The sequence below is a fragment of the Anopheles ziemanni genome, chromosome 2 (genome assembly GCF_943734765.1).
Source record: "Anopheles ziemanni chromosome 2, idAnoZiCoDA_A2_x.2, whole genome shotgun sequence".
Taxonomy (NCBI): domain Eukaryota; kingdom Metazoa; phylum Arthropoda; class Insecta; order Diptera; family Culicidae; genus Anopheles; species Anopheles ziemanni.
Window position 1 is genome coordinate 55884036 of NC_080705.1, and position 17145 is coordinate 55901180.

The following is a 17145-nucleotide window of genomic DNA, read 5'->3' on the forward strand; positions in this document are numbered from 1 at the left end:
TTGATTGAATTCACTTATACGTAATAAACTCTAAAATTAATGAGATCCTTTGAATTGAGCTTTAAATCGTAGATTTCCTTTGAATGATAATAAACCCTGTTTGTTGCAGCAGGTATTACAGACAAGGCTTCAATCGACCATTACTGTTTTGCGTTCACGCCCTGGAAAAAGATTAATCTAATCTAATGGTCGGTAGTGTTGTATACGAGCTTTTATTTCCCTAGTATGAATGAGAAAGCATACTACAATTATGTCGCTGGAACAGAAAAAAAGAATAATCTCGGTCCGTAGGTGAGGTATATAATCGAAGCCCATCGACCATCCAGATTCATTCTGTGTCAAGATGAAAACCTTCGCACTTCTCGTTGGTCTGCTCGCTGTTGCCAGCGCCGAATGGATCGATATCGATTGGTCCAAGGTGCGCCCGATCGAGGATTTCGATCACTACTGGGCCCGCCTGCCGGCTGAGTTGCAGGTCTACCGTCACATGCGGCCATCGGCCCGCATCGTTAACGGCAATGAGGCTACTCCCGGACAGTTCCCGTACCAGATTGCCCTGCTTAGTGAATTCCTCACCGGAACCGGCCTGTGTGGAGGATCCGTCTTGACCAACAACTACATCCTGACCGCTGCTCACTGCGTCGTGTCTGGTGCTACAACCTTGGCCACCGGAGGTACTGCCATCATCGGAGCCCACAACCGCAACGTCCAGGAGCCTACGCAGCAGCGTATTCGTTTCTCGACTGCTGGAATTGTCCGTCATCCGCAGTACACCCCGACCAACATCCGCAATGACATCGCCGTCGTGCGCCTGAACTCGCCAATCGCCTTCAACGCTCGCGTCCAGCCAGCTCGTCTTCCGGCCCGTTCGGACACCCGTCAGTTCGGAGGAGTCATTGGAACCGTTTCCGGATTCGGACGTACCTCGGATGCCACCCAAGGTACCTCGGCTGTCGTTAGGTACACCACGAACCCGGTCATGACCAACGCCGACTGTATTGCTCGCTGGAACACCGCCCTCATCCAGCCCCAGAACGTGTGCTTGAGCGGAGACAACGGTCGCTCGTCGTGCAACGGTGACTCCGGTGGCCCGCTGGCTGTTCAGGATGGAGGAAGCCTCCAGATCGGTATTGTGTCGTTCGGATCGGCCGCCGGCTGCTCGGTTGGTATGCCTTCCGTCTACGCTCGCGTGTCCTTCTTCCTTGGATGGATCGAGGCCAACTCCGATTACGTTGCCAGACCCTAAACTGATCTTTGAGTACGGAATTAATAAACGCAATGTTTCTTGAAAGTGAAAACATAATCTAAAATGTTTCGAGAGAAGATATCACATACTCTTAACCTAAAAGCTTTCTAACTGTAGTATGTAATCATAGCAGCTCTTAGAATCGTGGATAGTCTTACGCAAACGTATGATTAGACACGAGACATGTATAACCGTAAGGCGTTACCGCGTTATCATACATCAGCAACAATCCACTACTAAATTGTTGACTATTGGTGCACCCTTAACCCCTAAGTCTATTATACTGTAGGCCAGGCATGACTGAGGACGAATGTGAAGTCGCTTGGAAAACGCTTGATGCTTCGCACAAGGAACTAGCGGTCGAAGTCGTCAAACTGTTTTTTTTACTTTGCAAGTATTACTACTATCTGGTAATAGCTGCGTAGTTTTAGAAGTAATTGCAATGCCTTCATTCACCACTCTTATTTCCTGACTCCATCTTAAACCTAAGCGAAGTAAATGCAATCGATGATTTTGAAGTCGTTCGTTACTCTGGGCTTGGAAGTATCATACGGAATGCTTTTAAGGAATCTCGATTACGCTACCCGGATTGAAGTAATCAAACTCAAAATCCAAGCCAAAAACATGTACAAAAGCTAATCTTACAGTGCATACAATGGTCACGTTCTTTAGGAGTTACTCTAGATACCAGATTTTTAAGCCCCATATGATCGTTGCTGAACGCCGGACCCAAATCGTCCTTGTAGTGTACTTCAGAAAACCAATCGCTCGATTCGAATAGTTCTAATACCCATCTCGCTGGTATAATGTGCCATACAAAACGCCTTGCACGTATGTTCATTATTTTTGTATATGTTGTATTATTTTTGCTCACAAAAAACTAATTATCCTTTATACACTACTGCACCAGACGAAAACACGGAGCTGTACAACTACGACAAATACAACTTGTCGAAATCAGTAATGATCGATGCATAGATAAAGCAAGCCAAACATTTTCAATAACTCACATATAGGTTCGAAGTTTGGGTGTTGTGGTCGAAAAATTTGTCATCGGTATTTCCCGCCGAAAAATAATCAAACTTATCATCTCCAAACTTATCTACTCTCCTATCTAAATTAACTCAAGGGTGTACATGTTTTGCAACCGGAACTCACAAATGATTAGTTTTATATTTTACATGACAAAATGTAGGATATCAATTCATTGCATTAAAATATTATACATTTTTATTTAGAGTTCAAATCAAATTTAATTAGATTTCTTGAGGTTGCTAAACAACCTTATCTACTATCAGGGAAAAAGAAGGCTCTTAAAATTATTCGTTTTTATAATGATTTGATTAATTCAACTTAATTTTATTATGTTCTGGTATAAACAGCAATGGCATTTAATCGATCTGTGAAATATTGGGATACCTTTCTTCGATGGATTACGAGAAATTATTGTTTTTCGCTTAAGGTCACCTTGCCTCACATAAGCTTTCATAGCTTGCTATGATAACCGGATTCAGAGCCCGCACTCAGCGTCCGGTTATAGTCTCGCTTGTGCATAGACTCTTAAGTATCATGGTATGCGACCAATCAATTGAGTGTGAATCCTATCAATGGCGGCACTCTCCCCCTTTACTACAGGCATGACTACCAAAGTCACTTATGACAAAAGTCTGGTTCACTTTTGGGAAATTGATTTCAAAATCTTGTAGTAAAATAGATTTTTCTATGTTCTTAATTCATCTATGTATGCATATGTGCGCATCGAGAAGGCTCCACAGAGAAGTTTCACCGACATCAATGCGCCAGAAGTACGTTAATTTCGAATTATATTCCGTTTTTTCCAGTATGCGTTATCGTAATTCTTTGAGCCACGGGTTTTTTGCCCTGAAGCCCCCGTGAACAAACATACAAACAGAACCGCTCGATGGTTGATTTGTAATTGTTTTTTTCTCTAGTGGCTTGCTAATCTTACATCCCATCCCAAAAGTGTGTCCCTGTGTGTGTTGTGGTTTGTTCATTGTTGATAAGCTCGTGTTTATCAATAAAGCATTATCCTATGACAAATATGTCTGTCTAACGCAGCGCTGAAATAATTACATGGCTGATAACCTTATCGATGTATTGAAGGTGTTGTAAAATGTTTCAAAGATGCCGAGATAAACCGTGTAGGCTTTGGCCAAGACAGGGTCACACGAACCCTGTGAAAAAAGAGACATTTCATCTGCTGGTGGAATGAAAGAGACAAATCGAGCCTTTTTCGGTATTACCCGTGTATTTTCCCACTGTATATCAGATCAGACTGCAAAATCAGTACATAGGTTTGGGTCCTTAGATTCCCGATCATATCGTGACAGTTGTCTAGGATCATTGTATCGCAAAACCTAACCAGGAGACGCCGACTCAGCAGAATCACCGAGACACGCACCACCGGTTCCCACGGGCTGCACCTGACGCGAATCAGCAGGTCACGCATACTCACAGTTAGGGACACTTAGGCAAAGCACAAGTTAAGAACGTTATTGAACGGATTTTCACACAAATTGGTACACATACTACTTACATAGGGACATAGCAAGGATTGAAATTTCATTCATCTAGAAGTAGGGGACAGGGGTGCTCTCACACTACCCCTATTTAGAGATTCATAAATCTTGAAATGAGAGATTCATGAATCTTAAAGATCCATCATCTGATGAAAACTGAATAGTTAAAAATGGGAAAAGCGACCCCCTTTTTTGCTTGGTCGCATGATTTACACCAATGGAAGAATCATGGATTCGTGAGAGGAACATGAAAAATTCATGAAGATTCATTAATGTTTCGAAAGATTCATTAACGTTTGAAGATTCGAATCCCAAAAGATTTATGAATCCATCTGAATGAATCTTAGGGGAAAGATTCATATGAATAGATCTCGCCAAAAGATTCATAAGACACAACACTAATAAAAATGCAATATGGGTATCAATTTCGTAATATTTGGGGCCACTAAATCGAATGGCCACAGTTTTAGTGCTCAATCTCATCGCATAGTTCTTCTTTCTTCTCCTTCATAACAAATAGTCTCAATCACACAAAATCGATCGAATCGATTTACACCAAACATTACTATAACTGCCTTTAATTTTCTATCACCAGAACGATACAAATGCCACCTTACGATTATGCGAGGGATTGATGAAAGACACTACTTAATACCGTACATATCGTGGGGTGACGGTAGCAGTGCTCTCAACACTAGAATGCATTGCTTTGGACACCTGTCCGAATTCTTTTTAGGGGTCATTTTGATTTTGAACGCTACAACTTCACTATTTTTGAAGATTTTACAAATCCGTTAACTATTATTTTTTAGTATATTTGTTGATTATTTATTTGCGATTTTTAGTTTTTGATGTACCACGTCTTCATTCCGCTAGCTCGGTGTAAAGCAAAAAAGATCGATGTGAATCGAATTTCAATCCTTTTCAAATTTTATTTTTTCAGAACGTATCATGTAAATTCCGAAAAAAGTGTGCGTTTGAATGTTTATATATTAGGCCACCTTTGAAAAATATACTAAAAAGTAACAGTTTGCGGATTTGAAAAATCTTCAAAAATAGAGCAGTTATAGCAGAAATTTTTGTTTTAGATGTAGCTTTGAATCGAATCGAGCCTTACTTCCAATATGCAATCCCTTTTGTTTTTTCCTCCTTCTCCACTTCTACAACAATGTAATGGTGTTCCTTGGCTAAAAAAGCGTTAATTCTGATAACATACATATGATTGTATCAAGCAAAATCTTTCGGTCTGGTGTGCACCAAACTAGATTTAAGAGTAGTCAATTTTGTTGTTGAACTTAATTTTATAGATGTGATCTCCTTTCTTTACCCCTCGCAAACCTTTACAAAACCTTAACACAAAACAAACCTTCAACGTTTTTGAGATACATTATTTAACTATTAATTTATTGATATTGGTAAAAAACATGTTTTTTGTTAGTTTTCCTTGTGAACCTAAATCTTGCACTATAAACTTATATGTGAGACGCATTTTCATGAATCCGTTGCAAATGATTATCCGAGTAACGCCCAGCCCCTAGGGTTCAGTATAATCTACATTCTACTATTTTTAGTTTCCCTTCGAAAAATAGATACTTTGTTTCATTGCAGGAATACAACCACCTTTTATACAAACCCTGCAATTGTTCGTATGAGCATTTTATTAAAATAGTTGAATTATAAAATTATACAATACGTAGTTAGTCCATCAGTATAAAGAGACTATATTTGGTAGGGAAACAGAAAAAAAGAAGAAAAAACAGAAAGATTTCTAAACTAATCTATAGTCTACTCTGTTGCGCTGTTCGAATTGAGGTTCAAGCATAGTTTTTCTCATGATTGCTTCAATTGGTTAATTTTAAACGGAAGCACTAAGGAGAAAGTATAGTAAGATAATTAATGCAAATTGGGTGTAAAAAATAGTTGCTGCCGACTTAAGGTAACACCATCAAATAGCTTGTTTTGGTGATTTCAAAAAAGGTAAAATTGAAGAGTGTCAAACTCAAGATACTGAATGAAAACTCTCTTGAGTATGAAATTTGTTTCTTTTCGGATGAAAACGGGTAAATCAGCTAGACTTCGATAAATGTTTGGATCAGTTTTTGGGGTATAAAACGCGCCGACATTGAGCAAACAGATTCAATCTGTGTCAATATGAAAGCCTTCGCACTTCTCGTTGGTCTGCTCGCTGTTGCCAGTGCCAAATGGATCGATATCGATTGGTCCAAGGTGCGCCCGATCGAGGAGTTCGATCACTACTGGAAACATCTGCCGGCTGAGTTGCAGGTCTACCGTCACATGCGGCCATCGGCCCGCATCGTTAACGGCAATGAGGCTACTCCTGGACAGTTCCCGTACCAGATTGCCCTGCTCAGTGAGTTCGGTGGCGGAACCGGCCTGTGCGGAGGATCCGTCTTGACTAACAACTACATCCTGACCGCTGCTCACTGCGTCGTGTCTGGTGCTACGACCCTGGCCACCGGAGGTACTGCCATCATCGGAGCCCACAACCGCAACGTCCAGGGGACGACGCAGCAGCGTATCCGCTTCTCGACTAGTGGAATTGTCCGTCATCCGCAGTACACCCCAACCAACATCCGCAATGACATCGCCGTCGTGCGCCTGAACTCGCCAATCACCTTCAACGCTCGCGTCCAGCCATCCCGTCTTCCGGCCCGTTCGGACACCCGTCAGTTCGGAGGAGTCATTGGAACCGTGTCCAGATTCGACCGTACCTCGACTGACGTAAGGTACACCACGAACCTCGTTATGAACAACGCCGACTGTATTGCTCGCTGGAACACGGCCCTCATCAAGCCCCAGAACGTGTGCTTGAGCGGACTCAACGGTCGCTCGTCGTGCAAGGGTGACTCCGGTGGTCCACTGGCTGTTCAGGATGGAGGAAGCCTCCAAATCGGTATTCTGTCGTTCGGTTCTGCCGCCAGCTGCTCCGTTAGTATTCCTTCGGTCTACACTCGCGTGTCCTTCTTCCTTGAATGGATCGAGGCCAACTCCGATTACGTTGCCAGACCCTAAACTGAACATGGAATGAATAAACATTGTGTGCATCTCTATGACAGCATCGTTTACTCTTTTACTAAGCAATAAACCCTCGATAGATGGTAGAGACATTGGTCTATCCGCATAGATTGAGGTCTACCCAAAGCTTCATGTCATGAAAGTCATTTTCATGCTCGGTCATTCTAAGGCTGTCTCGAGGACGTATGTGAACACTGGGACTATGAATGTTTAAGCTTCGATTATTTAGCTAGGTGTCGTCGTTTTCCTCTCAAACATACTTTTAGTGGTTTTTGACCCCATTTATTATCTGCATCCACATCAAGATATTTCGGCGAGATTCTCATCGTATGTCTCAACCATCCAGCTCTTCCTGCTTTGATTCGGCTCTGGTCCATTTGTTATTATTTCTAACTATCACTGCAGAAAAGAATGAATAAACAGATGACAATGAACATGATTTGATAAAGTTTAGGTTAACAAACCAATCGTATGAAATCATAAATACGTATTTATAGTTTCTATAAGCTGAAGATGGTATTTTGTACGGAGACCATGACACTTAGTCGAAACTGCATTCGGCGTATTGCGTTCGAATTTTACACATTCCATTAAACCTAACCGTTCACTAACACGCACCGTATATATTTTGTATAAGAACTTCGAACTGAACAAGTTTGCAACAATATTTTACTTTGTTTATCACAACACCACACTGCTAGACAAGAATGCAAACTCCGTACAGTTACTTCGGCACACACACTCGGTGTGATCCACACACGGGAAACATAGGCTGTTCGTTTTCACAACTGGCTAAACAGTACAAGTAAAACTTGTACTGTGTACCTTGTCCTACTGGGGGATGTTGTGCCACATTAAAAAAAAAACAATTACTTATTTTCGTTGAATTTATTTTTTTTTCAACATCGATCAACAATTTAAATCTTCATTTGTGGGAATAAATCAAACCTGATATCGTAAACAAATCCAATAAAAAATGAGCTAATTGTTTTGTATAAAGCACTAAAATTTCCTTACGGGCCCGATAAAACCAGTTGGCGTGCCGGATTTGGCCAGCGGGCCGGACTTTGCCGACTCCCTGGGCTAATCAGTTCACTGGTCTGTTTGAATTTTAATAATAAGTATATTTGATAAGTATAATAACAGGGGTTTGTTTGCTAGTCAGCGACTGGGGAAAGAAAGACAGCATGAAACAGTAGCTCGCGTATTGATATAACAAAAGATGCGGTCGGAGAACATCCGGACCACAAGTGACTCACAAAGTATAGAATAGTTCTTAAAAATTTCAAAAAAAATTACATTAGATCTAAATAATGATCAAAACGAAGACAACATGAATTATCTTAGCAAATAGTATTGGTTTATTATAAAATCTGGACTTTGAGAAAATATGACTTGACTTAAAGACTTAAGCGCTGGCCACGAAGTCAGAGTTCGCCTCAATGAAATCGAGGAAGAAGGACACGCGAGCGTAGACCGAAGGCATACCGATCGAGCAGCCACCGGCCGATCCGAACGACACTACACCGATCTGGAGGCTTCCACCATCCTGAACAGCCAGCGGGCCACCAGAGTCACCGTTGCAGGCCGAGCGACCACCCTCTCCGCTCAAGCACACGTTCTGGGGCTGAATGATCGCGGGAGAGTTCCACTGGGCAAGACAGTCGGCGTTGGTCAAGACCGGGTTCGTGGTGAACATCACGACATTGGATACATCCGGGCTGGCATCCGAGGTACGGCCGAATCCGGAAACGGTTCCCAAGACTCCTCCGAACTGACGGGTGTCTGAACGGGCTGGAAGACGAGCTGGCTGGACGCGCTCGTTGAAGGTGATCGGCGAGTCAAGACGCACGACGGCGATATCGTTGCGGATGTTGCTTGGATCGTACTGCGGGTGCGGAATCACTCCCGGACCAGAGAAGCGGATACGCTGCTGCGTGGGCTCAACGTTGATGCGGTTGTGAGCACCGATGATGGCGGTACCTCCGGTGGCCAGGATACCAGCCGTTCCAACAACGCAGTGAGCAGCGGTCAGGATGTAGTTGTTGGTCAAGACGGATGCTCCGCACAAACCGCTGGTAATTATGAACTCACTGATGAGCGCAATCTGGTATGGGAACTGTCCGGGAGTAGCCTCCTGACCGTTGGTGACGCGTGCCGATGGCCGCATGTGACGGTAGACCTGCAACTCAGCCGGCAGACGAGCCCAGTAGTGATCGAACTCCTCGATCGGGCGCACATTGGACCAATCGATATCGATCGATTTGGCACTGGCAACAGCGAGCAGACCAACGAGAAGTGCGAAGGCTTTCATCTTGACGATTTTGACTGCAGAGAATTGGAAGCTGACACCTTTTATATGAAAGCACAGCTACGATTACGAATGATTCCTTGTCTTATCGTAGCTTTATCAAAAATCTAAAGGAAACCCCTCGCGCAGCATTGGTTATGTGTTTGCTTAAATCATTGTATGATAGCTCCTATCTTGGTGATGTGGAAAACCCAACCAAATAAATTATGAGCTTGCGATATCTGAAACCAACACAATGAATCGTCAAATTTTCCAAAAATAAACAGCGCTAAGCTGTGTCTCAAATATGTAGTGTTACGTCAGTGGGAAATAGGTTTTTTCGGTTTAAATAGATCGAAGAGCTCTTGAAATGCGTCAGCTCTTGAAATGGCCTTGAAAAACTGCGTCAGCTCCGTGATGTGAAGGGAACCTAACTTGGCAACTTGATGAACCCTGTAGCATGATATTCTAAGTCTCAGGAACTTATAATTTGTCGAATTGACCAAGGTACAACTAGACTACACCCTGCAAACAGACATCTTTCGTGGTTAGTCAATCGCTATGAGGGGGTGATTGCTCGAAAAGCTATGAAGTCCTCCATACTTAGAGTTCTCAAACATGACGGACGAAGTGTCTAGATCACCAACCATATGATTTGGATTACAACTCTTAAGAAGGTTTTTTGGAAATAACAATAACATCGCATAATTGTATGTTGCAAATTTTTCGTTTCCAAGGAAAGAATAAGGAAGACTGGGGATTTGCAAATCGCTGTATTTTGATGCCATTGGCGTGTCGGCACAGTGTTTTATACACTATATACAGACTTCATACATACAAAATTAAGCAATTTTGGCCAAAAAAACGAACAACAATAGAGACTTGACGTCGAACTCAATCATCAATATGAGCAACGTTGTTCCAACTATAAAACACAGTAGTTGAGAGTATGTGTTATGGTGTTCGGAGGCCATTAATCAAACTGGAAATATTGAACTAATTATAAATCATCTGTGGGACATGGTCTGCTTCGCCCATTTTATTCCTTGGACAAGCCAACCATTGGTAAAAGTTTAGATGTTCTACAATGTTCTCTCTGAGTAAAATAACGATCCTAAGAATAGGCCATATATTGTCCAAGAGTGACCACTTTATGAGATCATACAAGTGTTGACGATACTCGAAAAGTGTCCGGAATCGATCTCTATACAACATTTGTCGAAAGATGCCTAGATTTACCATCAACGGAACATTATCCTGATCTTAGTAGACATCTTTGGAACTATTATGGAATCGGGTCAAATTTCCAGCATCTTTCGAAATGAAAACTGGTAGAAATTATTTCTTGGCACTTACAGGCTATTATTGAGGCAAGTGGCATTGATTGCACCATATTGGCACATCATGTACGGATGGCACATCATCAATACTCATCATGTACGGATACTTTTTTGTCATCGATTTTGAGCCTTTTTTTAAGTTTCGTTAGAACAAAGTGACCTACAAGTAACTTTTTTGAAATGTTAAGACCTCATTGGATAGAATAGAAGTTTATCTACGAAATGTCGTTCGAACGGTTGTCCTAGGCCACGTAGTCGCTGAGATAACTAGGCTTAAAGTTGAAATTGATGACTGTATGGATACTTTCTTGTCATACTGTATGTAGAACATCAAGAATGAAAGCCTACTGTAGAGTATTTGATGTTGAATCGCAAAACCCACAAGTTGCAACACAAACGAGCAAGTAGAAAATTCATCACTTTCTAGAATCTACCAGGATTTGTAGTACAGTTAAAAGTAGGGGAAAATCGCTTTCCGGTCGAAAACATACTTTTGCGAAGATTGTTGTGATTCGCGCTCGTTTTCTGATGCGAAAAAGCAATCATAGCCTACCTTATCCTGTACCTTTCAACTGGTCGTGCCTACTACAAACATCCCCGCGACAACTTTCATTCTGGTAGATCCTAGAAAGTGATGAATTTTCTACTTACCCGTTTGTGTTGCCACTTGTGGGTTTTGCGATTCAACATGAAATACTCTACAGTAGGCTATCATTCTTGATGTTCTACATACACTGCCGCGGTTGCTAGGTGAAATGTAAAACGCTGTAAACCAAAAATGTATATGTTGATTGAAATTCGGTGAAAATAAACATGAACATTATTTTAAAAAGTCAACGATAAAATTCCAAATTTACAAAAAAAACAACTTTTATGTATCTTTACTAATTAGAAAGTTGATTTAAAAGGGTATAGTATTACTTTGAAACAATGATACATCAAATCATCGTTTAAGGCGAGCTCTCCTCCCCAACTCCTATTCAATGCGTTTGCCATGTACAGATAACTTGTCGTCTAAATTTTCAAGCTTGGCTACACGGGGAAACCGACCTCCTTGTGCGGATGAGTAGTAAGGCTGAAATGAGAGGGGGAATGGACTGCTACTTGCTAGTAGTTCATCCCCGAGAGGATGTTACCCATGTAAGGAACGACCTATTTTCTATCCTAGCATCCTTCAGGACGTAAGCAAGTATGCTGCGTTGTTCTGTCGGTGAGGTAGGAGACGAGGGAAAAGGCCTTGCAAGCCACCCCCAGTAATATTGCAACGAAAGGAAACCAAGAAGATCTACCGAATTTGACCAATCGTGTCAGATGATAGATGATAGATTGATAGATGAAAATGCAGGTCTCTTACCTCACCCGAGAGTACCGGAATAGTCACAGACAAGTCCGCGGCTTCGACATAGAAGCATTTCAAGAGGTTCTCTGGAAGGGAGTCACGGAGCGTCGCTACCGTAGCGATTGCATGGTCTACCAGAGTGCTGGAAACAAGCACGAGCTCGGTACGGCGATCTTTGTAAGAGGAGACGTTTGGTCGGATGGTGGCCGATCAACGACAGGATATGCAGGCTGAGGATCCCAGGTCGTTTTTTCAAACTGACCATTACAGCTCACACCTTGAAAACAATCATGACAAGAAGGACGTTTTCTATTCGCAGCTCGAGAGGGAGGACGACCTCTGCCCACAACATGGTATAATGATCGGCACAATGGAGGACACAGTAAATAAACAACTGATGAAGTAGGCATCTCAGTCGGGAGAAACTCGTTAGTTCTACAGGACGTTGAAGAAGCAACGAACCGGTTTCACGACAAATGTGTCGAGGCAAGGAAGGCACAGACGACCGAGAGGTTATCGAAAGGTGGAAGTGCATTTTAACGGGCACCTGAGCGCAGCGAAATAAGGAGAGTCTAGCAGCGGCCCTCAAATCGAGCAGCATATTACCCAGCCACGATGTGCTCCCTCCATCCTTGAACGAAGTTGCTTGTAAAGCCTTCCAGTTAGTTAACTACGCTAGTAACGGTAATGTTTTGTCGCGTGCGCCGAAGATCTTCCAATCGACTGGAGGTTAGAGATAGCCGTTGAGTTGCGTCAAACCCACTTGGCGGTATGTATTCGAATCCCAACCGAAACCTTCCCTACTACAAGAGTATTGATTATCTAAATACTGAAATGGAAAGTTCTAGGGCAGCCATGCTCAAAGATGCTCGTTACGCATGAGCAAACCGACAAAAGAGATACCTCCGGATGGTGATAACGAAGACAACGTTGATTATTTTTGCTCATCGTATTGGTTTATTTTCATAGCTGAACTTTACGAAATAATCCCTTATGCGCTGGCCACGAAGTCGGAGTTCGCCTCAATGAAATCGAGGAAGAAGGACACGCGAGCGTAGACCGAAGGCATACCGATAGCGCAGCCGGCGGCCGATCCGAACGACACAACACCGATCTGGAGGCTTCCACCATCCTGAACAGCCAGCGGGCCACCGGAGTCACCGTTGCACGACGAGCGTCCACCGTCTCCGCTCAAGCACACGTTCTGGGGCTGAATGATTGCGGGAGAGAGCCACTGGGCAAGACAGTCGGCGTTGGTCAAGACCGGGTTCGTGGTGAACATCACAACAGCAGAAGTGGCCGGGCTGGCATCCGAGGTACGACCGAATCCGGAAACGGTTCCCAAGACTCCTCCAAACTGACGGGTGTCTGAACGGGCCGGAAGACGAGCTGGCTGGACGCGCTCGTTGAAGGTGATCGGCGAGTCAAGACGCACGACGGCGATGTCGTTGCGGATGTTGCTCGAGTCGTACTGCGGGTGCGGGATTATTCCACTAGTCGAGAAACGGATACGCTGCTGCGTCGGCTCAACATCGATACGATTGTGAGCACCGATGATTGCGGTACCTCCGGTGGCCAGGGTCGTAGCACCAGTCACAACGCAGTGAGCAGCGGTCAGGATGTAGTTGTTGGTCAAGACGGATCCTCCGCACAGACCGGTTCCGCCACCGAACTCACTGAGAAGCGCAATCTGGTACGGGAACTGTCCGGGAGTAGCCTCCTGACCGTTGGTGACGCGTGCCGATGGCCGCATGTGACGGTAGACCTGCAACTCAGCCGGCAGGCGAGCCCAGTAGTGATCGAACTCCTCGATCGGGCGCACATTGGACCAATCGATATCGATCGATTTGGCACTGGCAACAGCGAGCAGACCAACGAGAAGTGCGAAGGCTTTCATCTTGACGACTATGACTGATCTGGTCCTCTACCAAAACGACCTTATATACTTGTTGTTTATACAACAGATAAACTAAGCAGCATACCATGATGTTTCGAAAATGAACAAACGATAAGAGATGATAACTCTAATTTTAGATTTGGCGGAAATCCATTTCGCTGCTGATTTATAGATAGTGGGTCTTTTCATTGAAAAAAGAAAAATTGAAACTGTAGAAGAAACAGAACGTGACCAGTTTTCTTGTTCATGATCGCTGGAAATACCTACCGGAAAACCCGATACAGATTATGAATCGCATATCGTCTTGACTTATCTCAAAGACGTCACTTTAAACCCGTACGGAAGTGTTGTTTTTAAGTTTGTATATAAAGCCATTTTGGTAGAGGACCAGTTCAGTCATAGTCGTCAAGATGAAAGCCTTCGTACTTCTCGTTGGTCTGCTCGCTGTTGCCAGCGCCAAATCGATCGATATCGATTGGTCCAATGTGCGCCCGATCGAGGAGTTCGATCACTACTGGGCTCGCCTGCCGGCTGAGTTGCAGGTCTACCGTCACATGCGGCCATCGGCACGCGTCACCAACGGTCAGGAGGCTACTCCCGGACAGTTCCCGTACCAGATTGCGCTGCTCAGTGAGTTCGGTGGCGGAACCGGCCTGTGCGGAGGATCCGTCTTGACCAACAACTACATCCTGACCGCTGCTCACTGCGTTGTGACTGGTGCTACGACTCTGGCCACCGGAGGTACCGCAATCATCGGTGCTCACAATCGTATCGATGTTGAGCCGACGCAGCAGCGTATCCGTTTCTCGACTAGTGGAATAATCCCGCACCCGCAGTACGACTCGAGCAACATCCGCAACGACATCGCCGTTGTCCGTCTTGACTCGCCGATCACCTTCAACGAGCGCGTCCAGCCAGCTCGTCTTCCAGCCCGTTCGGACACCCGTCAGTTCGGAGGAGTCTTGGGAACCGTTTCCGGATTCGGTCGTACCTCGGATGCCAGCCCGGCCACTTCTGCTGTTGTGATGTTCACCACGAACCCGGTCTTGACCAACGCCGACTGTCTTGCCCAGTGGCTCTCTCCCGCAATCATTCAGCCCCAGAACGTGTGCTTGAGCGGAGACGGTGGACGCTCGTCGTGCAACGGTGACTCTGGTGGCCCGCTGGCTGTTCAGGATGGTGGAAGCCTCCAGATCGGTGTTGTGTCGTTCGGATCGGCCGCCGGCTGCGCTATCGGTATGCCTTCGGTCTACGCTCGCGTGTCCTTCTTCCTCGATTTCATTGAGGCGAACTCCGACTTCGTGGCCAGCGCATAAGGGATTATTTCGTAAAGTTCAGCTATGAAAATAAACCAATGCGATGAGCAAAAATAATCAACGTTGTCTTCGTTTTCTGGATAACTATTCATCTCATAGCTCACCATCCGGAGGTATCTCTTTGTCGGTTTACTTAGGCGTAACGAGCATGTTTGCGCATGGCTGCCCTAGAACTTTCCGTTTTAGTATGTGGATAATCAATCCTCTCGTAGTAGGGAAGGTTTCGGTTGGGATTCGAATATGTACCACGAAGTGGGTCAGCTCAGCTTCGCTTTTTTAAGTGAAGCAACAGAACGGCTGTGTCTTACCTCCAGTCTCCTGCGCACGTGACACAACTTTACCGTTACTACCGTGGTTAACGGTTAATGAAAGTTGCCGTAGACCATTTTGTTTTAATGTCTATAGCAACCGTTCTATCAATCAATCAATGATTCTTTATATCCAGTGCATTGACTTACTGCTGGACGGGTTGTAGCTCTATCTTTTTATTACTCATTAATTAACGAATAAGCACGAATGAATAATAAATACGAATAGAATCTCAGTTTTCGTCGACCTCGCCCGCTAGACGTTTCCTAACGGTTTCCCTCAAAACTACTCAGTGCGAACAAAAAACTCCTCATTTTTGTATGGGCCGTGGCGAGCTGAAACTTCGTCTTCCTACTGGTTCACATTTGTGCCTGAAGCGATGTTAAGCGCAATACATGCATTCTTTTCGAATATTTGAACGGTAATGGTTGAATTGAAAGAACAACTATATCTATAAAAATGTAATGTTTGTTTGTTTGTGATGCTAAACCAGAAAATCGGCTGGACTAATATTGACGATGTCTTGGTATGATTAGTTCTTTTTCACCTAAGAAAGGTTTAGAAAACAAGAAAATTTGAAAATTCCATGGAAAAGCGAGAAAATTAAAAATATTCTTAAAAACGTCTTATTCCATGTGGAAAAAAATATTTACCATCTATATTCACGCTTATTCGAATATTAATGGTCCAAATAACGGTTCAAATACTCGTAGGTCGAAATAAATGCATTTATATATCACCACACTGCTGAGTTTAACATATTTATTGGTGTTGCATGTATCCCGCCGTATCTTCGTCCGATGCTCCAACGTTTGAATATTTGCTCGACTGTGTTAGAGAGGTTAAGTTGCGTATGCAAAGGAATGATAAGTTGCTAGTTTTAGGAGACTTCAATAAACCCAATCTGCCTTTTTTCCCTTCCTCATCATCCTCCTTGGTCGGGCAGAACCTGTGACGTGATGAAGCGCGATCGTAATCGTGCCGTCAGAATCCAGCGCGCTTATGGCACCATACACTCTCCGTCGGTACAACACGCACATTAACAGCGTTGAAGAACAATAACGGTTGCACGACACCATGGTTGCCAATAGTAATGGTAGTATCTGCTCCTTATTTGCTAATCATTTCTCGAGCGTCTTTGAGCCACCCATCCAGAACCTATTAAGTTTGGGGCCGGGATTATCCAGCACGCCCCATTATGTGGTTTAACACGTTGACTGCCACGCTTATTTTGGTCATGTTTCCCTGCAGGCCAAACTTTTTCTTCATACAATATCGCTGGCTATCATTTTTGATAGCCATGGCCTGCTGGGAAGTGCACAGGTGCTCGAAGCGCACACACACAGCTCGGCAATTGATATTTTTCTGGTTTTTTGCCTTTAACACCTTATTGTTTATTTCTATTGGCGTTATTATTAAATATATAGCGCCTCAAGATTTCTCCAATACACGGCTTACGTATTAGCAGCGTGACTGCATCCGTCTCGTTCACCCAATAGACACGCAACGACATTTAGCGAAAGAGACAAAGCGATTCACATGTGATTCAATAAACAAAAACCTTCCACTAAAACAGCTTGTAACTTTTTTCATACTACAGTTATTGTAAAACCAACCACAAATTAAGCTAGACAAGAGATGAAACTATGTAACTACCAAAGGATTTGTAGGTAAGAGTTGTCATTTAGAAGATATAGTACTTCAAAAATCATGGTAGGTGGCTATCAAAAATGATAGCCATGGCCCCCCAGGAAACATCACTGGCTATCAAAAATTATAGCCATGGCAGTCAACGTGTTAAGAGGATGCTTTTCCGATCGGCTTGGATCCAG

At 43.8% G+C, this 17145-nt stretch overlaps 5 protein-coding genes across 5 annotated transcripts; 3 read left to right on the forward strand and 2 right to left on the reverse strand.

The window, feature by feature from the left end:
* The first annotated feature begins 334 nt into the window (after positions 1-334).
* LOC131282226 (brachyurin-like) lies at positions 335-1246 on the forward strand. The gene has a single exon (XM_058311636.1). The coding sequence runs from the start codon at positions 344-346 to the stop codon at positions 1244-1246; it is 903 nt and encodes a 300-aa protein (XP_058167619.1). The 5' UTR covers positions 335-343.
* Positions 1247-5937: 4691 nt separating this feature from the next.
* LOC131294435 (chymotrypsin-like) lies at positions 5938-6819 on the forward strand. The gene has a single exon (XM_058322518.1). It carries the CDS (start codon positions 5938-5940, stop codon positions 6817-6819), a length of 882 nt encoding a protein of 293 aa, XP_058178501.1.
* A 1411-nt stretch (positions 6820-8230) lies between these two features.
* On the reverse strand, positions 8231-9151 carry LOC131283057 (brachyurin-like). Its single transcript, XM_058312617.1, has one exon. The coding sequence runs from the start codon at positions 9134-9136 to the stop codon at positions 8231-8233; it is 906 nt and encodes a 301-aa protein (XP_058168600.1). The 5' UTR covers positions 9137-9151.
* A 3631-nt stretch (positions 9152-12782) lies between these two features.
* LOC131281240 (brachyurin-like) lies at positions 12783-13700 on the reverse strand. Its single transcript, XM_058310514.1, has one exon. It carries the CDS (start codon positions 13686-13688, stop codon positions 12783-12785), a length of 906 nt encoding a protein of 301 aa, XP_058166497.1. The 5' UTR covers positions 13689-13700.
* A 383-nt stretch (positions 13701-14083) lies between these two features.
* On the forward strand, positions 14084-15004 carry LOC131286039 (brachyurin-like). Its single transcript, XM_058314904.1, has one exon. It carries the CDS (start codon positions 14099-14101, stop codon positions 15002-15004), a length of 906 nt encoding a protein of 301 aa, XP_058170887.1. The 5' UTR covers positions 14084-14098.
* Positions 15005-17145: the final 2141 nt, after the last annotated feature.

Coding starts and splice junctions, on each gene's coding strand:
- LOC131294435 (XM_058322518.1), top strand. CDS start 5,938: ATGAAAGCCTTCGCACTTCTCGTTGGTCTGCTCGCTGTTGCCAGTGCC.
- LOC131281240 (XM_058310514.1), bottom strand. CDS start 13,688: ATGAAAGCCTTCGCACTTCTCGTTGGTCTGCTCGCTGTTGCCAGTGCC.
- LOC131283057 (XM_058312617.1), bottom strand. CDS start 9,136: ATGAAAGCCTTCGCACTTCTCGTTGGTCTGCTCGCTGTTGCCAGTGCC.
- LOC131282226 (XM_058311636.1), top strand. CDS start 344: ATGAAAACCTTCGCACTTCTCGTTGGTCTGCTCGCTGTTGCCAGCGCC.
- LOC131286039 (XM_058314904.1), top strand. CDS start 14,099: ATGAAAGCCTTCGTACTTCTCGTTGGTCTGCTCGCTGTTGCCAGCGCC.